The sequence below is a fragment of the Gymnodraco acuticeps genome, unplaced genomic scaffold (assembly GCF_902827175.1).
Source record: "Gymnodraco acuticeps unplaced genomic scaffold, fGymAcu1.1, whole genome shotgun sequence".
NCBI lineage: Eukaryota > Metazoa > Chordata > Actinopteri > Perciformes > Bathydraconidae > Gymnodraco > Gymnodraco acuticeps.
Window position 1 is genome coordinate 3,737,300 of NW_022991154.1, and position 25,863 is coordinate 3,763,162.

The 25,863-nt window shown below is 40.9% G+C and overlaps 1 protein-coding gene across 2 annotated transcripts in view; it reads right to left on the reverse strand.

Annotated features, from left to right (window-relative positions):
- Nucleotides 1-25,863, reverse strand: part of zc3h3 (zinc finger CCCH-type containing 3) — an 81,867-nt gene that overhangs the window by 4,751 nt on the left and 51,253 nt on the right. Inside the window, exons 5-12 of one of the 2 annotated variants that reach the window (XM_034237463.1) lie at nucleotides 18,199-18,362; nucleotides 14,877-14,955; nucleotides 14,590-14,679; nucleotides 14,326-14,481; nucleotides 13,283-13,352; nucleotides 10,196-10,327; nucleotides 2,781-2,944; nucleotides 1,859-2,016 (exon numbers count right to left, since the gene is read on the reverse strand). In XM_034237463.1, coding sequence (XP_034093354.1) covers nucleotides 1,859-2,016; nucleotides 2,781-2,944; nucleotides 10,196-10,327; nucleotides 13,283-13,352; nucleotides 14,326-14,481; nucleotides 14,590-14,679; nucleotides 14,877-14,955; nucleotides 18,199-18,362 — 1,013 coding nt within the window. The remainder of the gene's footprint in view (nucleotides 1-1,858; nucleotides 2,017-2,780; nucleotides 2,945-10,195; nucleotides 10,328-13,282; nucleotides 13,353-14,325; nucleotides 14,482-14,589; nucleotides 14,680-14,876; nucleotides 14,956-18,198; nucleotides 18,363-25,863) is intronic. The other variant, XM_034237464.1, reaches the window with a different exon arrangement.

Here is a 25,863-nt window from a genome sequence, read left to right on the forward strand (position 1 = left end):
CAATTCAAAAAATGTATTTGCCAATTCTGTAAATGTAAAATTCAAACATGGTCAGAATTGGCAGTTTTTATTAATCTCAACTATTCTATTCCTTTTAATCGAGTTGAGAGGGATGTTTCTCAGAACTATTAGTCGCTGATGTCATAAACAAACCCTAAATATTTCTGATTAACAAAATCTGGTAAAGAAGATGGAATTGAGTGCTTTTGTAATATCAGTAATAATCCCCACTGCACAGGAAATACATGTGTGACAGTGTGAGAAAACGTTTTTAGAGAGTACTTGTCCATGGACAAGTGAGTTTGGCAATTTACTTGTCCGAATACATTTTTCACTTGTCCAGAATGGACAAAAATTGGGGGCCACTGGAATCTTCTTCTTTGCCATCGTATTTTTCCACGTTTTTTACGACACCGCTAACGTAAGTGAGCGGTAAGCTTTTACTGCATCACACAAAGGGTTGGGTATCGTTTGGATTTTAACGATTCCGGTTATGCTTTTCGATTCCGGTTATTTTCGGTTCTCGATTCCGGTTCTTTGAGAGGGTAAAAATAAGTCCCATGACAAACTGGGAGAAAAATATATTTATGAAAACATTAAGTCAAATCTGTATTCCTATTTACAAATCACTTCATACTGTTTAATTTCTTACGGTTATTGAATAAAATATATAAAAATAATCTATGCATTGTTTAGTTAGTTCTAAGTGGTGCAGTTTGAGAATATACAATTGGCCCAGTCTCCTCTGATGTTACACTGCAACCTGCCTGTGAGACAGAGTCCAACCACACATGTCCAACACATAGGCCTAATAATAATAATACATTAGATTCATAGGCCTAGCACTTTTCTACAACTAGAAGACGCTTGCACGCTTACACATGTCCTGCAATACACATGCTGCAGCTGCCCACTGTTTGTAAAAGTAAATAAATAGTATTTTCATTTAAATAATGTAGATACTTTCTATACCTTGCTTCATAAACAATACTGACATCCCTGTGCTCCTCCGAGTCTGGGGGTCCGGGGATGTGAGGACAGCGCGAGGACACAGACAGGGAGGCTTCACTTCATAAAGGAAATGGTGGTCAATATTAACAACATAGGAGTTAAAACGCTTAATAAACTTCATTACGTGTTAGAGAAAGAACATAAGAAAGTTTGACAAAGATGAGACTGTTAAACGGGCAGCGGATCCGCTGTGTGTAGAAAGAGAGAGAGAGAGACGCTGAGCTGCACCGTGCAGCGATCAGCTGATACGGAGCATAGAGAGAGAGAGCTGCGGTCCGCGGGGCTCGGCCTCGCCTCCTGTCCTCACAACTCTTATTAATCCCGGTACTGGACAATTGTTATTTGTTCTTACTCGGAACCGAGTTTTGCTTCCCAACTCTGCCACTGTGCTACACGTCGTCGTTCTCATTATACATCCATGGTCCCGCCCCGCCCCCGTCTAACAGTACAGAAAGCGGCGAGATGCATTTCCTTAGGAATCGACAAGCAGAACCCGAAACTAACATTTCTAAACGAACAATGGCGGACACGGACAATTTGCGAATGAATTCTGCCTTTTGTAAACAGAATTTATCAATAATTTGTCAATAAATAACGGCGAAAAACGTCACTTTTCCACCGGACAAGTCAATTGAAAGATCTACTTGTCCGATATCGTAAATAACACGTCCCGGACGGTGGGACGTGTGCTTTTTCGCACACTGTGTGAACAACAATTGTATGTAGGGTAGGATAAAGTTGAATTCATTTAACAAAAAAAATGTCAAAGTTGGCCTGATTGTTTTTGCGTACACCTTGGGACAATCTGAGGTGGTCTATGGTTTGTGGGGTCATGTGTTTCGGTCACCTTTAACCTGTGAGGTCTCAGACAGCAGCGTGACCGGGGCATCAGCATCCTCTGGAGAGCTGGAGAGGGAGATGAAAGAGGGCAGTGCCAGAGGACCTTTGGTGGGCGTCCCTGGATCTCCCTGAGAGTCCTGAGGGATGACCACAGACAGGCGGGGCCTAGGGAAAAACAAAAACAAAAGAAAACAACTAATTAAACAGGATGTTAAAAGATACTAAAGATATTTGTATTGATCTCTTTTTGTACTTTTCTTCTTCTCTTATGTTGGCTATGTAGATACAGCTAAATGAAAATGGAAAAACTGTTGACCAAAATGTGAACATGTATGTATAATGAAACTGAATGAAAAAATAGATAAAAAAGATACTACCGCTGGCCAATTTCAATCGATAATTTAGACTAGGGAAAAGAAACATCCGCAATACATACTTGAGTGTTTATTTTATGACACTTTGTTTAGTTGCCACTGTAGAATGTTCTTAAATGTACTTAGTAAGAATTAGATAATGCGTCATTTGTACATTTTAACATTTCAGAGAATGTGTAATTTCTCCAAATGTAAGTATGTTTTAGGCTGGTATATAATAGTTCTTTATTCTTACCCGTTTCGACCTGCAAAATGTTATAATACTTATCTTTCAGGAACATTTGTTCAAAAACAGTATTTTTCTCGTACTCTGAGCCATCCAATGTTTGCATTTCTATTCTAACAATAAAAGCAATGCCTCATTTGCAAAACTTGTAACAAAACAACATTATTGTCTTTAGGTAAGTAAACAACTGAATACGTTTAATGGTGGTATCTTGTAAATAAAGTGTTTACCCTATTCTCCTCCAGCGCTTCACCTTAAACGTATTCAATTCATTTCAATTGTAATTCTCGCCAATTATGAGTGATATCTGTAATCTCTGCCTCCCTCACCTCTTAGCCGGCTCCTTGTTCCGGCCTCTCTTGGCCGCGGTGCTGGAGGTGTTGCTGGCACTTCTCTTGGCTCGTTGGCGGTGCTGCAGTTTGCAGCGGGCTCCTCGAGGGCAGGATCCCGACTTAGAGAAGTCCGGACACACCAGAGTGTGTTTCTTCTTACACTGGGGGTTAGAGACGGGCACATTTAGACACAAAGCCACAGGTTAGTCTTGTTTCAGCTAATACTCAAACGTATGGCTGGAAGCTGCTTGTGCCAAGTTAATAACCTTTTTTCCCAAGACCATTTGCAACCAACAGAACAAGTGTGCTCTTATAATCATAACACATAAATAGATTGCATTTATATAATGGCCTTCCAGTTTGTGTCACCTCTAGACACTTTCTCTAAAACTCACACAAGTTGGCCATGCCATTGGGAGCAACTTGGAGTGAAGCATCTTGCCTAAGGAGACTTGGGCTAGGGGTAGAACCACCAAATTCTGTTTGGTTGACAACTGCTCTACTTCCTGAGCAACAGCCACCCTTCATGCCCCTTTGTGATATAATAACATCATTGGTTTCATCAGAACAAGGATGGAGTGCAGCACTTTTAAGTCACAGATCTAAACACTAAATAAAAGATACAGACGTTGGGCGATTGGACAATGATATGGTACTGTTGTCTTGGGGTGATTTTGAGCACTTTCCCGTGCTAATTTAATGGTGTGACTCTAAAGAATGAGTTAACTGCTTTACGTCAGCTGGCCCAGAAGTCAAACAGAGTGTGGCGAAAGGTCTGGCTACGTGAAACTATGCCTGTTCTACAAAGAGGAAGGCAACAGAAGACGGAGAAACCAGGGAAAAACAGGGAGTAGAGCCGTCACATCTTTAAATACAAAAATTGTTGAATTAAGGGTTTCGCCCGGAGAAAACGTTGGGAATTCTTGGGAAACAGGGAAGGACTAATCCAAATAATTTAACACTTTGTGGCGTATTCTATGATGCATTAACATTTAAGCTAGTCATTGGTGTACAGTTGTATTTTTTTTGTTAAAGATGAAAAATGGTATGAATATTTCACACACACCCACGTGAAACTCAGGGCAATGGTTGGTTTAAAAGTTTTAACAACGCCCGACCCAACCTTTTAGAACGATGTTCTTGACCATAAAAAACATTCCCTCAAAGAGGTTTTCTACCAATGATCTCATCCCACTAAGTTTCCCACTTGTGTGACTGTTTTTGGAAACGAAGGACATAACCTGATTAGGTATTTGAGATTTGGTTCCCTCGTATTCCATCCATTCTTTTGTAAGTTTCTACTTTCAAAAGATACTCTTTCAGTCACCCTGTCCTTTAACATGCACATTGAGCAAAGCGGGTCACTGTTAGCGTCATTCTGGCGAGTATTGTGCATGAGCGATTGAGCTTTCACATGCATGTTTGCAACTTGAGTGTATGACAGTGTAATACGGGTGTAAATTGGTAGCTTCATTCTCCACGAGATCCGATCCCTCCCATCTGTCAGAAAAGCTAATTATATTCACTCTGGGGTGCAGGCTGCGAGGAGTGTGTGTATGTGTGTGTGTCTGTGTGTGTGCAGGGGTGAGGAGTGTGGTACTGGGGAGCAGATTGGTCCTGAAATAGAGTGTGTATCGGGGGATGTGTGCGTGTTTAAAGGATCTGGAGATCGATTTTCTGGGACACCGTGGACTCTTAGTAAACTCTCTCTGGGGCCCAGCAGCCCTGACTCGCTGCCACCAGAGCCCCTCTCAGGGTCCTCACACCTGTGTTTCTGCACCCCTGGGTGCCAGGAAGGCCCAGGGTCAGCTCGTGGCCAAATGTTTCTCTGGATCATCTTATAGGGCTGCGGTTTTGACACTACATTTCGCTCCTTAAATCAGACCTCATGCCGGTGTCGATTTTATATTTGATGTCTGACATCGCTACTGAGCCTGTCAGGCCAACACAGGGCTAAGAAATACGCTAATGTTTATTATTTTCCTGTATTAATCATCATATTTTACTTAATATATAAAAAGATAGTTTTCAAAGAAGCCAAAATTCTGATCCGATACTGCGATCCGTCTTTGGATATCTGCCAACACCAATATCATTCTGAAACCAAATAAATCGTAAATAGGATTCATCTTAACAGTAACATTTAGTAGCGTAATAACATAACATTAGATTTGACTCAAAAGTCATAAAGATACAAAGTCAGAACAGCAAGAAACCTGCATGTACATAAGCTTCAAATAAGCCAAACTATTTTAAGTCCTGGTGCATGTTCCAAAAAAATCATCCAAGTATATACGACAACTTATTTAGTTTTAATTTAGTGGGGTTTGAGTCTCTGACAAAAGATGTGTATTCTTTGGCTGTCTTTGAAGCCCAGAAAGCAAACAGTGAGTTGAGTTGATTCAGAGCATGTGCACATGCTGGAGTGTATGGCTTCAGTGTATGGAGTGCAAATGGCAATGGGCGACAGTGACGTAAGTGCGATATCCGATGAGTTCTGTTAACTGTTCATTACTGTTGTTTAAAGTTACAGTTCCTGTGTCACTTCCATATAGGATAAATGTGATCCTGGCTTTTACTCACAAGCGACCTGTACAACTTGATCTGCTGATACTGATGCTTTGCCTCCACTGAGGTGCAATTAAAAAAAGCATTTACTGGCCCCAGGTACAATTAATGAAAAATCTAAATATTCCAACTGATTCTGTGATCAAAAACTCTATATTCATTTAATTTATTAATTGCAAGCTGTGTCCTTCACATTATTATAAAATCATCTTTAAGTCATGTATGGCTTTAAGATAAATCAATGAATATTAACACGTGTTGCTGTTTTTATAAAATTGCACACTTTCAAAGATGGATGTCTTGTAGTGAATACAAACTGGGATCTCAGTATTGCGCTTCTCATTATTCTGATAACCATGCAGTCCAATGTGTCGCGGTACAACCTCACAATTCTGAAAGCAACTTTGCAAATCTTAAAACTGACTGTTATGATTAGCAACAACAGGAGTGCGTATCATACTTATTCATCAAAAAATCGTGCAGAGAATACTTTGAAAGCTGCTGCTATGCGGAAACCTAAAATATTCACTTTAATGTTGATGTGCACCTTTACATTTTTTACTTTAAAAGATGTATGCGTTCTATTCAACAGATAAGGGAACAGGAGTTCACAAAGCTGAAGCACTTTGAGTGTGATAAACAAATTGGAAGAGAAATTGACTGTAAAAGCTCAGTCCTCTCCCTACACCTCCATTCATCCTCATTTTCATAAAAAGAGAGAGAGCTGGGAAATGGGAAGAAAAAGCTAAAGTGGACAGAACATCTTTATCCCACACCAAGTTAACAATTTTCCACTTGATTTAAAGAATGCTGGGATGTCTCTGGGGCCTATTAGAGAGCTCTCTGCTGTGCCAAAACCAGGAGGAGTCAGCACATTTACAACGAGACAGAGAATGAGCAAAAGAAGCAAGAAAGGAAGAGGGAAGGAGGGAGGGAGGGAGATAGAAAAGACAGTAACATAAAAAATTGACATCACATGCATTTACATCTTGGGCATTAAGCCGACACTCTCGTCTGAAGCAACTTCCAGTGGGTTCAATAGAACAATACATGAGTTCAGGTTGCTAGAGCAGCAACAAAGAGATGGTAATGTTAAGAAAATGAAAGTTCACACTGTCAGTAGATCTTAGGTCGTGTTCAGACTGATATTAGCATTGCATCAAAAAAGGCAGCATCCTCATTCATTTCAATGAGACAGCTATTGATGCATGGGGAATGGACACAGATGCCGCTGGTGAATTATTAGCACCAGAGTTGTGTAAAATCTTCCCGAACCCAACAAAGTTTTACTTCAGGTAGCCAGAATTGGGGACGAGGGTGGATTATAAATCAGAGACCCGTAAACAATTCCGACCTTTAGCAGTCTGTTTTTTGTTCTTAGTCAGAGGTTGTAAATACTTGCCAACGCAACGCTGCTTAGGATAACATGACCGTGGCTAAGGAGGATCAAGGGAATTCTTGTAGTCATATCATTCCACAAAAATAAGTTGTCGATTTAACATCATTTTTATATTTGAGCACCAAACTTTTGGATTCATGATGGCTAAACTGTACACAAAACAGAAAAGAAAAATCAGTGCAAGAGAAGGAAAGAGGTGAAAAGACAGAGCGTTGGATGTCAGAGAAATCGACAGAAGAAGACAGACAGGAAGTAAACACTAAAGGAACACAGTATGGGCTCTGGTGTTGTCTAAAGACTGGTTAATGGAACAGAAAATGTGAGCAGACTTGGACTGCAACAGAAAACTTCCATCAGTGATGCCGTCATTTTAAATGACATTGCTGTCGCCGCAGTTCAAGCAGTTGGCACGCGGCGGAATGGACTCTTTTTTAATACAATCATTTCTAAGTCAATAAAATCCTTTTTAATCAATATTGTGAGTCAAGACATTGGAGTATTTAGTATGTGGCCGCGTAATAGGCTTTGCGTTGGGCTCAATGATCAGTGTTCTTTTTTCATTGATGACCGTAAAATAGCTTTTGCGGCAATTATCTATAAACATCTATTGTAATGTACTTAATATTCATTGAACATGTAACTGAAATTGTAATACAGCCTACTTATGTCATTGTTGGACAAAGTTGACTCGCCTACATAGTAAATCTAAATAATTGTACACATAGTGAAAGAAAATAAAAAGAAGGGTAATGATGATGTGAGGTTAGTTGGTTTAAATGTAAGGGGAATAGGAAGCGGGTATATTGTTTCCTGTATGTGAATGTGAAAAGGATGTTTAAGTACAGCCCTGGAAATGAAGAGACCACTCCAAATGTTTCTTAAATCTCAATCTCTACATGTATGGCATCCATAACAATCCAGTGTTTGTGGAATTTCAAAACAGAGAAATTATGTTAGTAGTTCATAGAATAAAATAGAAAAATGTACATTATACTCAAGGACATACCTATAAATAGTCAAACCTGATCATTTTGCAGTGGTCTCTTAATTATCCAGAGCTGTGTATCATAGAAATTAGCGGGCTTTCAAATAACAGGGACAATATGAATGGCTGGAGTAACTCTCAGTCATGCATGTGCACTTACAGAACAATATTTAGTTTAAACAAGGTTCTTTATTGTCAAACTGCCTACAATTGAAAATATGTATTTCAAAAAATTAAGAAGGCCCTGTGACATTTCTATTTGAGGGGTCCAATTAAGATAAACTGCTTTAAGAAGGGTGAAAACTACAGATTCATTTGGCTAAACAGCCAATCTGACAGCTCTCTATTCCTGGTTCAACATGCTGAATCAGTCGAATGGCCATTGATAAAATCCATTAAGAGATGACTATGGCCAAAACTATGGATGGCAGTTGGCCACAGACGCTCTTTGATGGCTGACTGTCGGCTTATCGTGTCAAAAACTATAAGAGAAAATGGACCTGATACCGAAGCCCCATTTGAGTAAATTGGAAAATTGGAAATAATTAAAAAACAGCATGAAAATGTATGCTGTGAAGTAAAAAAGAAAAAGAAAAAAGGGACAATTAGGATACCAGAGATGGATCCCGGGAGGTGGAGGGTGAGCGTGAGACAAAGCCAGGGGAGGATGGAGGCGAGGAGCAGACTTAACCCCTGAGCTGCCGGAGTGTCTGCCTGGCCCATAGTGCCATCCTCAGCAGTTTTCCCATCTATAATTACTGCCTGCTATCCATCATAGAGCCACCAGAGCCTCACAGCACAGCGCTCCATAAACACACACGCAAACATACACACACACAGGGGGGAAAATCACAGACCTAAGCACTTCAGCTAATAGAATAAATATTAATATCCCTTTTGTTTTCGATACCCTCATTTCCCCATGCACTATTTAAATGAGGTCTGACAGTGTGAAAAAGCATCTGTTTCACACTCCGCGCTCCAAAAACAAGCGGGGAAAGGGGGGAGACAAAGGGAGGTGAAAACCCAAGAGGGGGAGGAGTGGAGTGTGTGTTTGAGGTGGCCACAGGGACAGTGTGTTTGTGTGTGTCAGGGGGGGTCATGTGTAGGTGGTTCTCTGTTACCCATCAGGCCCACAATGTGTCACTCAGACACTACAGTTATGCCATTATGGACCACCACCCTCTGCAGCTGTTGCTGCCTGTGTACATGTGTGTGTGCTTGTGTGTGTGTGTGGGGAGGATTGGTTACCAAACCACTTGTTTACCTAAGCCTCAGTTAAACTTCAGTGGAACTGTATACGTGTTGTACAATATAATTATACGTTCAAATGAAGACAGCTTAGATGAATAATTGTACTTTAAGTGTTGGCATCTACGCAGCGCTAAATACAGCTCGGAAACACTTTCTATGAAACCCATGAATATAATGCATCAGAGACATACCCATAATGTTTTATAATCTGGATTTAGAACTGTTTAATACTAGTTTTGAGAACTAATATATGTAATATATGCTTTATGACAACAATTTAAAGTATCATTATACTCCACAATTTCTGGTCACACGGATATGTTTTTGCAAGCAACATAGTGAATTATACAAAAATAAATACAATATAATCCCTTTATAATGTATTTTAATAATTACAATGATGCATTGAAGTGTGTTTTATAAGTCGCTTTTTAAGTGATCATAAAATAATTTCACTTTTGTGTGTTCTGCACACTGCAGAAAAAGTGCTGCAAAATATCATAAAACGTCACCGTCACCTCACTTAACCTTTATACAGTCAATATGAATATTTATGATTATAATGTGTTCATCACCAGTGTCTTTAACTGTAATTATATAGTTCTATAAATGGAACAAAATGCATTGTGAACATGGGCGTAACAGAAAGTGTTCACTAAAATCCTAGTGAGGTCAAACCAATAGACATTGTATAACGAGAGCGGAAGCAGTCACGTGTATTTCATTATACCACAGTGATACAGGTGACGACAGTCTAACTGGTTCAACACGTGTCAGCTGACCAGTGTCCAAGACCCCGCTGTGACCTGGACTGAGCGCCGGTCAGATGGTGAACAGGTGTGTGTACTTGGAATAGAGGGAGCTGTGAAAGTGAAAGCCTTCTTTATGTGGTGCTTTGAACTTGCTTTTTTGTTAGCAGAGCATCTTCTACATTGACACATGTGACAACAGGAGGGTACCCTGTGACATCTTTCTCATATGAATGGGTTATACTACATAATGGAACTAGATTGTTATTGAGCAGTTTAAAAGAGGGACTTTTTTCTTTGTAACAAACTTCACCCACAAACTCACAACAAAACAATTGATATAATTGGTTGATTGTAAGTTTTTTGCTCTGGTCATGCCTGGATAAAGAAATGCTCATAAAGTAATGTCACATTGAGCCTGCCTCAGATGGAATATTTCTGGTGTGTTGTGTGCTACCTTCTCTCCTTCAGGACAGTAGCCTTTCACAAAGTCCTCACACACTTCGGCTTTTCGGGACACATAGACGTGGCTGTAGGGACAGTCGCTGTTGTTACAGATTCCCTTCAGGAAGTAGGAACACACCGGCATCTGGAGAGTCAAACACATTTATGTAAGCAATCTAAGGCTGGAAAATGTTTCATATTACTTGACCAAGAGAGTGTGAAAAGAGGTATTCTATCAACAATTACAAACATTCTACTATATGAATCTTTAAATAATAACATAGACCAACACAGAGACGAACATGGGGGAATATGAGTAGATTCTTCTTTAGATATGTCAAAAATAAAATGACTGATCTGTTATATGGAGGGGCTGAAGTGTCTTCCAGATTATTGGCAAAATGTCGAATAAATTAAAATGTGGGCATCAATCTGGATCAGACAGAATCAAGTACTATTGATCCTGAGCATTCTTCCTCAAAAACATCAGACATTACATTGAGATTAAGAAAGTTTCCTGGTAAAAAGTCTGACATCCAAAGTTGGGCCAATAAAGAAAAAGGTTAAAATGGTTTTGTATCATAGAGAAGCGTACACAAATACATCAGTAAAATACATTGTTGCTATTTTTTTGCTTCTTTTTAATCTTCAATTTTCCATTTGACTTTTATCCTTCATGATCGTCTTCCTTAATTTGTCAAATTAGAAAGTAGCCGATATAAATACAAATAACCCACAGAGAGCAGTGTTAAATGTGACATGGGATTATACAAGTTTGTTAACAGACATGCTGTTCTAAAAACCCCGTCATGTAGAGTTCAGACATGTCCCGTGTGCCAAGCAATATATCAAGCTGAGCAGTTAAATGACCTTAATTGCAGTTGACAGCAGCAGAATCAGAGTGAATGTGTGTCTTGACAGCATGTGCGCAGTGTGTGTGTGTGTGTGTGTGTGTGTGTGTGTGTGTGTGTGTGTGTGTGTGTGTGCGTGTGTGTGGGCAGAGATATCTACTTGTTGGTGTGCAAGGGCGAGCCTAGTGGATGCCGGTCTAAATATACCTCTGAAGGGGATTCGGTGAAGAAGGAAGGGGGTGTTGGGGAGTTTGGGGGGGGGGGGGGGGACTTAGGGAGGCGGAGTGTGAGAGGGACTCCACCTTGGTGGGATGGGATCAGTTTAACCTAATTAACTGCAACAGAAATATGTATCCAGGCTCTCTCATGATGTGTTTATGTGCTCTCGATGTGTGCACAGACTGGGCAAGTGGTCCCAGAGAGTGGAGGGGGGGGGGGGGGTGCAGGATTCAACATTCGGGCTCACCTATCCACACTAGTGCCCAGATCGGGTTCGTAGGGCTGCCGGGTGCATGGGTGCATAACCTCGCACCCCCCCCCCCCTTTGAGTTCACCTCACTTCTGCCTAGGAACCCCATACAGTCCTGTTTAAGGGGTCCACATGTAATAAGAGCGGGAGTATCCTCTGGGGGGATGGGCCAAAGGGTGAGGGGTAGGGGGGCGCTGTAGGAGAGGTGGCATTACAAACAGACAGCTGGGCTCTCAGCACTTACAGGCCGCAGTGTGTGACAGCCAACACAGGTGCAGGGCATTGTGAGTGTGTGTGGAGGGTGAGGCAGAGCATCTGTTGTAGGGTTGTTTGTCTTAAGGGGGTAAAGAAGTTAAAGAGAGCTTTCCCTTTTTGAGTAGCTACACTTTCATCTACCCTTGGGTGACCAGTTGTCCAATATTTCCGGTAGGCGGGTAGGGTCCCCCTTTTTTTAAACAGTGTGTGTGTGTGTATGTATGTGTGTATATATATATATTATAATAAGAACAATTCAAACATGTGTCAGCTACATAACAAATATAACAGTTGTTGAGTGTGGGAAGTGTCCAGGATTCCACAAAAAGCTCTTTTTAAATGTTATGTGTGCATTTTGCCATGCTTCCCATTGGGACACATTTATGAATGATTATGAATATCAAATTAGCATATGTTATTACAGAAGTATGCACATTGAGAGAATTAGAGAACACTGCTGTCGAAAGAGCACAACCAAAAGGTAGGAAGTGTCACGTAAACCCTTACTGTTTGACTGTTTTTCTTTTTGTATTGTCTGTTCAATAGCTGTAAACTATTTCCAAAGTCACTTGTTTGGTACCCATCTTTTAAGTCAGCCTGCACCAGTTTATTACAGTATAACAGTTTAGATGGTCAAATCTTAAGTACCAAAATGATTGCCAATTTTTTTAAAGTACATAGATCATAACATTTAATATGTTTTTCATTTTAGAAATCTGCTTCAGAAGTGTTAGACGCACACAATAAGCATGCACTTCAGTGGTTTGATATTGTAAAAAGAAGAAGTTCAAATGATAAACAGATCAGGGTCACGGTGAAATGGTATTAATAATTTAAGTATTCCAACTTACAAATATTATCATTGTTTATTATTATGGCAATTTAATTAATAATCGTACATTAGCTTGTCGAAAATGTGAATCATTATTTCCAGAGCCCAAGTAGACATTTCCAAAATTAACAAATCTTGTGGAAGTTTGAATTTGCAATCAAAATGAATCTTTTTATCTACTGAATAAATGTCGTCATATTTAAATGCAGCCATGTCACCTAACATTGACTGAGTTGCTGATTCTACCACAGGTCTGCGCTGAAGATAATGTTCCATGTTGATTTATGTGCAAACCAGAGCGAGACCGATCTGTGGTAACTTACACTTTTGCCACTTTGTTTTTGTTTTCAGCAATGCTCACTCATAGTTATACACTCTTTGATAAAAAGGAGTTGACGAGGCAGAACAAGCAATTATGCATCCTGCTGGGGTGTAGATCCCAAAAAATGACAAGCTCTAACCTTTAGGATGTTCCCATACCCAAAAGCCCCCCCCCCCCCCATTGGGTTAAGTCTTCCTTGCTCCTTCCCATGTCATGGAAAATGGAGATGTTCCAAGAGCACAAATACGATCCTTGATGACTGTACCCAATGGTGTCATCTTATACCAACACATGTACACAACCATGGCCTTTGCAATAAAAACCAATACAACTGTTATTAACCGCTTAGGTTATGTGTGGAAGCACGTTACCTTCTCCTTTGCCACCTTATGGGAGAATGGGCAGGAGCCGTCTGCCAGTTTGCACGTCCCCCGGAGAAACCTGTACATAAACCACAGAAACAGGTGGGAAAACGCACAGGCTAATAGAGATGCAAAGTAAGAAGAGCTGCTGTTTCTGGAAGTTGTTACAAGCTTCTTTTTAAGATATCCTTAATTGAACTCAACAGGGAAACACAGCATATCAGGGAAAATGTAACAGTAGATATATGTTATCGCCATCAGATGTAACTATTCAGATTTATTTTACAAAAAATACAACTTCTGCCTCAGTTTGCTATTATGAATGAGTCTAAAAGCAGCAAGCCCACCATAGTTAAGTTGAAGATGATTTGTTATGCTTTTATTAGAAAGTGACAGTTGAGGATGTGACGGGACGTTAATAGGTAGATATATGGGGAATGATTGACAACAAATATTCCTAGCCAACCATGGGACATTGCAGTTGGATGAGAGTGTGGTACATTCATAATGGGCAAACATTTGAGTTACACTTCCCAACCCTCACTTAACAAATGCCCCTATGCGTCTCACAAATAAAATGTGTTTTTCTTTCACTTTTTCATTGAAGTTCAACTAGTCTGGTGATTAAAAAAAGCACACATTTTATTGGGTTAATTCAGCTGTGTATAATGATTTGCTGCCGCGAAACATAATGTTGCTTGATAGCTAGAAAGGAATGTTAATTAGCTAGTTAGTTGCTAGCCAACAGTGGCAATTGTCACTTCATGTGAGGGTACAGCAGTTTGCCATTTGAGACAACATTACCTGGTTGAAATTCACACACTGCGCTAGTGTTCACAGTGTACACCGTGAAGTGTCCGAATCCAGACACAGCATAACACTGAGCAATGAAACCACTTTTACTTCCTTAAACCTTGAAGCCGAAAAATAACAACTTTTACTTTGCAACTCTATTGGGTTGACAGATGACCAAAAATCCCAAGACTCATCTCTTCCCCCTGAGCCTTATGTATTAAAAAAGGTCATGATCTTGTGTGTCAACTGTTCTTTACCTGGTGCAGACGGCAACCTTGTCTGGGTCGTGGATGTAGGGACAGCTGTTGCCACGGTTACACTTGCCGAAGCGGTTGTAGTACATGCAGTACTGCTTCGGCTGCTTCTTCTGACGAGCATTTCTGATTATGGCAATGCTGCGCTGGACAGCACGGCTTGTTTCAGAAAACACAGACAGACCATTAGGATCCACAAATCAATAACAAACCGCTTGTGGTAACTAAAGAAGACAATAGTGTGCCAGGAATAAAGTTTCAACTCACAACCATGTGAGGAGCTTCGGGTTAAGGTTTCCACCGTATGCTAATTTTAATTTTATGAGATGACTTCTGGCTTTACAGCACTCAGTGACACTGATGAAAGGCAGTTAATGTTAGAGGAGGATCAAATCCAAAAGTCTTGGCTGGATTTGATTTCAAAATAGTGCTGTTTAATGAAGAGAGCCAGAAGGATAGCTCACATACAACTGTTAAAGAAAAAAAATGGATATGTATGCAAAAATGCTTCTCATGAGAACAGATGAAACACGTTGGCAGTGTTTTAACCTTACCTGGCTAAATTACGAGAACTGTAGGGTCTGTTGAAAGCTGGACTCGTTAATGGGACCTGGGCAGGGCTGAAGGACCTTCCTACATGTGGACAGAGGGAGATATTTCAAAAGGTGTTATGTTTCCACAGGAAGTCAACAGCAGTAGTGGAGAGATGAAGTCCATGCCATTTCATGTTATTGTCCAGATTCAAATCATGTAAAAACACCCCAAACAATGAGGGCGACATTTTGGTACAATCCAACGTAAACTTAAACCCATGATATTGATATTCTGTAGAAACTGTAAAGTCCACTGAGACAAATGTAACATTTGTGATATTGGGCTATATGAATTGGTTAAGTTGGTTGATTGATTGAAACTCCTACAAAATGTGGTTTGTTCTGTAAAATATATCAATATTATGTTTTTCTTCTTTTATATGAATGTTCCCGTCTTTGTTGAACAATTTGACCATTCGAAATTATTAGATATTATATTTGTTTTTGAAGAAATTATTTCTGTCCTATATACACATATATTTTTCTGGTTACATTTATATTTAAGTTTTGAAATTACAGATGGATTGAAAAACTCTTTACTATATTTTTTAAATGTTCAAGTTGGTTTTCTTTGCAGATCCAATATTGTTGTATGGAGAAATTAAACCTAGATTTTAAATACATGTTACTTACATTACATGTTAGACGCTTTTATCCAAAGCGACTTACATACTCAATACTGTGGCCAATCCCCACAGGAGCCATTTGGGGTGAAGTCCCAGGGACACAACGACATGCTGACTGCAGTGGGGTTTGAACCTGTGACCCCTGATCCGAACATCAACGCACCAGCCCACTGCGCCACAGCCTCCCTCCTTATGTTGAATAAGTTATTGTCACTTGTTGTTGGGCAATGTTACTAAAGTGTTGACAGTATGTGTAGCCTATTTTAATAATTACATTTTTTTATATAAACACTACCATATAAAAATCTTTCAAATACTTGAATGCTCCTTGAGCTGATGAGCGTGGAAGAAAAAAAAACATGACATGCTGTGAAATGTTACAACAATATTAAAAAGGAATTCATTTGTGACAAAGAGATAGGTAAATATTTAAAAGTGCTTTTCATTTATTTTTTTTATCTTGCATGCCATTGCTTTATCCTAATTGAAATTTTTTAAAAACACTATTAGAATTATTAAGGTATGACCAAAGTGTAGCTGTCCGAGTGTGTTTTTTAGTCAGATGCAATAGCAGTCTGATATGTGCCTGGTTCTTTATATTGTGGTGGTTTGACACATTGGTGCCAAAGCCAAACGTGACATCCAGCTCGGTCTGAGAACATCATAAACTCTATGTACCCAATGCACTCAACAACACCGGTGGGAAAGGTGTTTGTGTACGGAGGGGTGACGACGAAGTGCAGCACCTTAAACCGAACACTCATTCTGGATATTTTTTCTTGGCTGTTAATACTCTCAAGAGTATTAAGAGTGCACCCTGTTGGGATTCAAGAAGAGCAGAATTACAGGCTGGTGGATCCAGACCAAAAAGCTCCCCTGGGGAAGGATGTGAAACAAAAAGTTCTGCTGGGAAGGCTCCTGAGGTGTGTTTCTGGAGGAGGCAGGATCAGTGTGTTGGGATGCCGGTCACGAGTTGAACAGAATGGAACTCTTCAATTTGGCCTGCAGGTGTAGTTGCTACAGAATGTGTACTGTATAGGAGAGAAGTGCGTAGGAGGTGGAGGCAGATCCGGGCTTTAATCTGCACCGTCCAGTTCTCCAGACCCTCCCCCTCTCTGCTCTGACAGATGACAATTTTATTATTTCAGATGGCAAATCCAGCCAGCTCCCGTAAGTCTATTAGAGAGCATGTGGGCAGAGCTGCAGCCACAAACATGAATAAACACCACACACACACACACACACACACACACACACACACACACACACACACACACACCACACACCACACACACACACACACACACACACACACACACACCACACACACACACACACACACACCACACACACACACACACCACACACACACACACACACACACACACACACACACACACACACACACACACCACACACACACACACACACACACACACACACAACACACACACACACACACACACACACACACACACACACACACACACACACACACACACACACACACACACACACACCACACACAACACACACACACACACACACACACACAACACACACACACACACCACACACACACACACACACACACACACACACACACACACACACACACACACACACACACACACACTACTTAAACCCATGTCCAGAATAGGGCTGGGTATCAAACCTCGGGACATTTTTGGTAACGACTGAAATGTGTCTGTAGCACTCTTTAACGCTGGTATTAATTACAGGACCAGTTCATACTTGTGTTGGCTTGATTTAGATTTAGATTTAGATTTTTGCCAAAGTGATGTTGCGTTTTGTCCAGGCAATGTTCTTGTCTAGCTGCTTGTGTGTAGAGGATATTCAAGATGTTTTGTTAAATTAAAGAAGGAATTAATGTAGGGGGTTAAGGTAAGGGTTAGGAATTAAGGAATTTGTAAAATAAAAAAAGGACAAGAGTTGGTAACGTACCGGGTAGTATAAAGTATTGGCAAAAAAGAAAATCAAACAAACTTCAAATTGATGTGTTTGAAACACCTAATATTAATAAGCTCAGAACCCCTTGATAAGGTGTGCTTTTTAAGACACATTTTACATACTGTATATTACCAGATTAAAATGTTCCTAGACTTCAGTACAATGCGAGAATAAATAATACATTGAGAATCCCTTTTCACACATTGTGTTAGTTATATTAAACTGAAATTAAATGGTGTAGCCAATAAATGACAACACAGTTTTTAAATGAAAACATTCAGAAAACATCATACTTAAGCCAAGAACAGCTGATGGTACCCTCACACACACTGTGGTTATAACCAGTTGATGTAAACTACATAATATATAACAATATAATATATGCATCCCATCCCAATATATACATGTATGTATCAAAGAGGATACAATGGGTTTTGCAGGACACAAAAGGATTTCAGAGAAAATCCACCCGGTATGTTTGGGGCTCTATACAAACTTGATTTGCAGATTAAATATGTTTCTTTCAAGGAGTATCTAAATGTATATGTGAGCTATAAATGATCAGAGTCGTGTAATTATCACCGTGGAATGAGGAGAGATGTCAGTGGCACATGAAGTAAATTGTGGGACTGCATGAAATCTGTCATCACTTTTGTCAATGACCATTATAGTGACCGTGATAGTACCTGTTCGGTTGATGGACATGTTGGATCCCACGGTGCGGGACAGCTTATTGGCTGACACCCGGTACAGGGAACCACGAATCCAGCACATGCTGCTTCCTCTCCAGTGCTGGTTGGGTGACGGTTGTCTGTCGTGGGGGGCTCGCATTCTATTCTGTAGGAAACTCCTGAAAGGACAAGGGACAGAGGAAGAAAAACAGAAAGAAAGATGAAATTAGAGATAAGAAAAACATTTGGAAAATACCCTGAAAGTTATATATTAATTTAAAGGATTATTCTGTTTTATTGCAATGGTTAATATAATTATCCATTACGATCAGTTTCAAAACAGTCATTCTCTGAGGTGGGAGGATACCATCCACTCCCTCAGTTCCAGCCCTCTTTTGCCTGTCTTCTCTTAGCTCTTCCCCTATATCTCCCCTCCTCACTTTATGTTTCCCATCCTCCAGTCTCTCCTCCCTCCCTTTCTCTCTCCCATGTCACAGCACTCTGTTAAATTGCTCCTCTAATGGAAAGGACGGCAGTGTGGAAATGGAGAGAATTGAAAAGAGGAGAGGAGGAAATCAATGAGATAATAGGCAGGGCAGGGGGCCAGAGCAGCGAGGTTGGCCCCTACACTGGAGCGAAGAGACCACACACGCACACGCACACATACACACACACGGTATCACAACACACTCCTGCTACAGTATATACAGTACACACAATCACAGGCCTCCACACTCGCATGCTCCCGCATTCAGAAGTCACTCAGTAGACTTGCGTACGTGCGAGCCGGCAGTGTGTGCGGGGCTTCTGGGTGGTGTGGTGGTGGGGCGGTGCAGGGGTTATGGCGATAAATTGCGCTGTCCTGTCACTTCTATTTGGGGCGGATTGGGGCTGGTGTGCAGGGTGCCGCTGGAGGTAATTTGCTGCCGTATTTCAGATGGGCTGGAAATGGGTTTAGAGCGAGAGTTCATGCCTCCCCATTACAGAGAAAAGAGAGGGTTACCCCGAATGCACGCTGCGCACAAAACAACTGACACGGAAGCTTAACGCGCTGCAGCCGGCGGAGAGCTGCTGCACTGCTGCAAAGAAGAAAAAAACGGAGCCAATATCAACTATAAGATGCGTTCACGTACCACGCTCTACCTGACCGCGCGTCATAACTCAGCGGCACAGACACTCAGTTTCACTGATACAAGATCAGTGGCTGCCCTACACAGGGCAACTGCAGCCAGGGGAGCTGTAATGGAGGCTAATGTTGGAGCGCTGACTGCCACCAAGGGAGGCTTAAACAAGGACCGGGTGGCCTCGAGAGCCACAATGGAGGTTAATGGGGATATGACATGAACGGTTAACACAGACGTCGCTTAACCCTGACACAGGTCTAAAGTGATGTTGGGGGGGGTGTAACAACCAGTCTGTTAGGGTGCTTTCTCACTGTGAGAGTCCAAACATCATAGAGATTTTTTGATGAAAGGCTCACACATTAAATGTTACCTGAATTACTAGACAAAATACCGCTCAAAGTGCTGTTCTCGGACAAAGTGCAGTTTATTTTATTTTTTTGTGAGGAAAAACACGACATAGCTCTTACAATTTTCCAAGCAGCATCAGATAGGCGTAGGGTTCTGGGCCAAAAAACACCCAAACGATGGTTCTCATTGTGTGCATAGTGCAATAATTAAAAGTTTTGTTTCTCTATATGGAGCATCAGTTAAAAAGGGAGATATATTTCCTATAGAGAATATTTGCAGAGAGCAGACCTTTGCTAAGAACAAAGGTGCATTTACATGCTCCATGAATTGTTTCATTTCATTTGTGAAGTCGATCTTCCGACTTATGTCAACAACAATGAGGCCAGTAGTTCTTCCAAATGCTGCTGACAGAAACAAGAGGACAGACTGACAAGAGAACATAACTTCATTGCAGAAGGCAGTAAGCACAGTTGAACCAACCACGAACATATTAGTGTTTTTCTTTATTTGTCTGAAGCTCATTTCTTCACAAATTAAGTTCTCAGACCTTTGCGAAACTGTACATACAGCCATGTGAATGAGTTACCCCCGCAGGCCGAGCAATATTAGTGCAAACAGCCTCTGTGGGAGCACATTACCTTTACAATAGGGTAATATATCTCTAATTAAAAAGCGAGAGAATGTAGAAGAAAATAAACGGACAGCAGAATACCCTTTAAAATAGAGCAGGTGTTTTTATCTGTCTCCTGACTCTCCTTGGCCTGTTCCCAGTGATGCCCTTGACCCCTGGAGTAATATCTGTTATCAGATACCCACCAGGCCCATCTGATGCACAAATCCTCCTCAGCTGACAACCAAGGACCACTTCAATGGTGATGTCTATTTTTCTGCTACAAGGCCTGAGTATCAAATCTATACAGTCATCATACAACTTGCTTGACTATTTAAAGCTGCACTCATCAGTATTTATAAAGATACAATCACAAAATGTAGGCGTAAGTAAAATGTTTCACTTACTGTGATGAGCCCATGTGAAACTAGCAACCGTTTTTAACCTCTTATAACTCTTGGTTTTATTTTTAAGGTCAATTTACTGTACGGTTCAGTCTGCCGCCAAAACAAGCGGTTTGGCTTTTTCCCTTATAAACTATTGGCCCGATTTTCATCAAATTTGGTAAATAGGTGTTGCCTTAGCCAAGGAAGAATCGATTCAATGTTGGAGTGGATCAATCAATCAATCAATGTGTATTTATATAGCCCAATATCACAAATGTTACATTTGTCTCAGTGGACTTCACAGTTTGTACAGAATATCAGTATGACAATACGACACCCTCTGTCCTTAGACCCCTCACATCGTACACCATTCAAAGGTCAGACTCAATGTATTTTGACACTTTTGATAACATTGCAAAATTGGACATCTGGCCTTGGCGAAATCAAGTTAATTATCAATTGATCTAAAAGACTATGTCTTCCTTTGTAGCCCCAAGCTGCATCTTTAAATGCCTTATGCTCTAACCACAAGTAATTGACCCGCAAATTACGATGAAACAAAACAGAGTAGTTAGTTGAAGGTGAAACTACATTATGAAAAGTTCCAAAGAAAGATATTTTTACTTGGCGAATGATGATAAATCAAATGTCTTGCCATTCAAATTGCTTTCAACCACATCTGTATTTCACATTCACTTAGTTGTGTTGTGAGACGAAGACAAAGACTTGAGCTAAATTATGGCGCATTTCCACTACAGGGCCTCGCTCGGTATGGCTAGGCCTTGTTAGGACTGGCTCACTTTATGCTGCGTTTCCATTACAGTTTAGTAGCTGGGGCAGTAACTATAGTAACGCAGTGTAGGCGGAGCAGTGACGTCATCTTCAATGAGCACCCGAGAAAAACAACATCAGCCGTTAGCTGTTAGCACTCAAGCTCACAGCTCCTCATATCTGTTCAGAAACTAGACAAAAGTTAAACAAGTACAAACCACAGACTGCCTGTGTCATGGCGAATACAGTCGCTGGTTTATGTATGTCTGTATAGGTCGTTGTTGTGAGTGTGGACGGTCGGAGCATATACTGCGTTAGCTTAGCCGATCTCCAGTTAGAAAACACGCATTTTAAAAGGTTTTTCACCTGCCGTCTGTCTGCAGACTTGTCAAAGCATTAATTCATGGTTTTTACTAACCGGTATCAGTATGTTGTTACTTCGGCATCATTTTGAAACGTGTATTACGATTAAATCACGGTCAAATATGTTCATCTTGTTGTAGTTGTAGCCCCCTTGCCAGCGATTCTCTCACTAGTTTAGCATACTCAGCCCGACTCAGCCTGGTTGTTGGCCAGGAAAGAACCTCGATTTTATGGGGCCAGAAAAACTGTGAAATAGTACCCGCTAGCCGGAACTACGCCAAGTGGAAACGCAACCAAAAACGGTCCGGGCACTAGGGGTTTCACCAACTAATCGACTAGTCGACTACCTTTACCACTAGTCGGCGCTGTAGGCCCTAGTCAACTAGTCGTGTGAAAAATGGAGGTAAACGAGGTGCTGCAAAATGCTTCAAAACACGTCTGACATTCTTATGTATGGCAGTACTTCAACAAAGATGTAACCAACTCCACAGTGAAGTGTCAGTTGTGTACAGCTGTACTGAAGTACAACAAAAATACATCTGCTATGCGCAACCATCTGAAGATGAGACACCCGCTGCCGACAGCTAGCACTAGCAGTAATGCTAGCACCAGTGAGCAACGGACCGGCGTCAGCACAGGACAGAGGCAGACGAGCAGCAAGAAAAAACGGGTCAACAGTGATGCGGATGATGAGCTAGGGTTTACTGCCAGCGGACACTGCATATCCCCACAATGAATAACCCACTGGAGTGGTGGGCAGAAAACGCGCACCGCGTCCCCCGTTTAGCCAAGCTTTCGAGGAGCTACCTGGCTATTCCAGCCACAGACACCCCGAGTGAGAGGGTTTTTTCCCTGGCAGGCAACGCTGTCACCCGAAAGCGGTCAAGCCTCCTTCCCTCACATGTCGATGCGTTGGTGTTCCTCAACGCAAACCAAAAACCTGGAAAGGTGGACGTTATCGTGGAGGATAGCGAGTAAAGTGTTGCGCAATGCGCTGTTGCGCACTGGATTTACGTGGCATTTCAGTAAACAGAGTTTTTTGCTGTCGATTTTGGTGAGTCCAGTTACTGTTTGTTATTTACTAAGTCCAGTTACTGTTTGTTATTTACTCAGCCATGTAACACAAATTAAAATGCAGTGTTTAATGTAACTGTATGAGTTCCAATATAAAATACAGTTGTACACCTCTCTTTGTGTGTCTTTATTATGACGTACCGACTAGTCGACTGCTATTTTGAAAAACGCGTCGACTAGTAAATATTGGTAGTTGTGAAACCCCTACCGGGCACGGCACGCTTAAAGCTAGCTCCGCGCTGTAGTGGAAATGCGCCATTAGACCCTTCTTAACTGTCAATGCTGCAAAGTCATACCGCCACTGTATGACTCTATCCCACATTGAATACTGTTTTACAAACTGGTCGTTTGCTTGTGCCACAAACCTGAAACCAATAGAACAGCTGTACAAGAGAGCTATCAAGGTGCTTGACAGAAAGCCAAATTCATACCACCACTGTACCATCCTTGAAAAACACAATTTATTGAGCTTTGACAATTTTAAGTCTTTTAAAAGTATGTGTTTTATTTATAAATGTTTACATGGACTGCCCCCCCCCCCCCCCTTAGGGGAATTCATCCACAAAGAACACACTGGACGCTGCACTAGGTCAGAAACCAGAGGAGACTGTGAGGTCCACCGTAGACGGACCACTTTTGGACAAAATGTACTCTCAATTAAGGGCAACTCATTCTGGAATAGCCTCCCAACTGAGATACGGGATTGTCCCACTCTCAATAGCTTCAAAGGTCAACTCAAAGAATGGATGAGAAACAAACAGACGTGCGATCACCGCTAAATGCACTTTAACACAGGGGTATCTCCTCTTGCACTTTAGTCAGCTCTTGTATCTTCTCTTGCACTTTATATGTCGTAGCTTCTCGATTGTATTATATAATCAGTGTTACCCACAGATCTGAAATATACTTGGGGGGATGGTGGTAGCGGGGGGGGGGGGGTTGAGGTGACGTGCAACAACATTAACCTTTCTGTTGGTCGCTTGTTAGCAGACCCTTCACGCGATGGCAGAGCGAACAGGTACAGGCAGGGCCCATAGTGATAGCCCTATAGTTTAAATCTACTACCCACACATGACCATATGGAAATGGGTTACTATTTTAAAAATAAATGTATTTATCAATGTATTTAGGAACCTATCCATGTGATTTTTAGTGGGGGTCGACCTCAAATCCTCTAGGGGGGGTCCAGGGGCATGCCCCCCCGTTAAGATTTTATTTTGGAGTTAAACTTTGAGGGGGAAATAAAGAGACTAGATCTATGGAAACACCTATATTAAACAGAACTGTATACATTTAAATACTCATAAAATCATGGCCATAACCAATAACATACCATTTCCAATATGAAAAAAACACTGAAACTTGTTTATTAATTTATTTTTGGTTCATTTATAGTTGTGAGTGTGTCTGTGCTCCTGAATCAGCCTCTCCTGTCTCCCTCCTCTCCCCCCTGCTCCTCTTTGAGGCAGCAGCAAAGACTAGTTTTCTCTCAACAAGTTTTAAAAGTGTATCTTACCTTTTTTCACCTAGTTAACTTTTTATTTATTTATTCATGCATATTTTACTAATCACATTACATTTCATTTAGCTGACGCTTTTATCCAAAGCGACTTATCATGACCGATTACAGCAGTGTTTCTCAAACTTTTTCATACCAAGAACCACTTAACCAATAAAAAAACACTCGAGGACCACCTAACTCCACAAATATCCAAAAACACAGTTTTTTACAAATCGCCTGAAAATTGTACAAACAAGTGGCAACATGTGTGATGAAGGTGTTTATCTGGGTTATATCATGCAATCGAAAGTGAAACTTAAGCTCGCTCTATTGCGGAGATATTCCCGCGAGAGTGCGGAAAACTTAAATTAATTAATTAATTAAAAATGTGAAATTTTACCAATATACTCACGGACCACTAGGGGGCGCTCACGGACCACCAGTGGTCCGCGGACCACACTTTGAGAAGCACTGGATTACAGGGACATTCTCCCTGGAGTAACTAAGGGCTAAGTGCCTTACTCAAGGGCACACTAGTGGTGGTGTTCCTGGCGGGATTTGAACTCACAGCCTTCCGATCTTCAGCCGACCTAACTATCCATTAGACCAATCACCCTCTCAAATGGAAATATGTGTTTACATAAATGATGACCACACCGTTTTAGACCCACTGAGAATTTAGACTAAGTTAACTATCTAAACACTCAGAGTCCTTAAAGGGATAGTGGAAATGGAACCTCAAATAGTTTCGTTTTAACTTATATACAAGCATAATTACGTACCAAAACAATCACACCTGATTAAAAAAATATAATAATTGCCTTACGCATGTTAGAAGCACTTTATTGCAGCTTCCCCGAAGTTTTTTAGAAACGAAATGTTCGATTCAGCCAAACCGGAAGTGACGAAAACTTAGGAAGACGATACGATAACAAACCATGGCGTCTATGCAGAATGAACGTGGAAGGGCAAATATACCAGACAAAGAAGAAGGATTGTACGAGGTATCCAGTGATGATAGCGAGTCAGAAACATCCTCTCGGCTTTCCTACGAAAATATCGTTTTAGGAACTGAATCCTAAAACCTAAGAAAACCTAAATGGGTCGCGAAATATACTTGGGCGGCCGTTAATATACCTGGGCGGCCCGCCCAAGTATAGTCTATGTGTGGGAAACCCTGAATGTATTACCATGTCATAAATACTTGTGTATGCTGCTCTTGCTCTTTTGCACTTTTTGCACATCATGTATTTTGTTTTTGCTATGTTTGTAAAATGTACATTTCTTAAATGTTTTATGTGAGGCAATGCGGATGGAAATTAGCTCAAAGCTAAATCTGGCACTGTTACGCTTGATACATTTGAATGTTTTAAGTGTTCATTACTGTGCATTGTCCCTGCCAAATAAACGATTAAATAAATAAATAAAAGGTCGCGGTACAAAAGAACATTGACTCTCCAAAAAGAAAAAGAAAGGTACAAATATTGAGAAAAGGAAGAAATG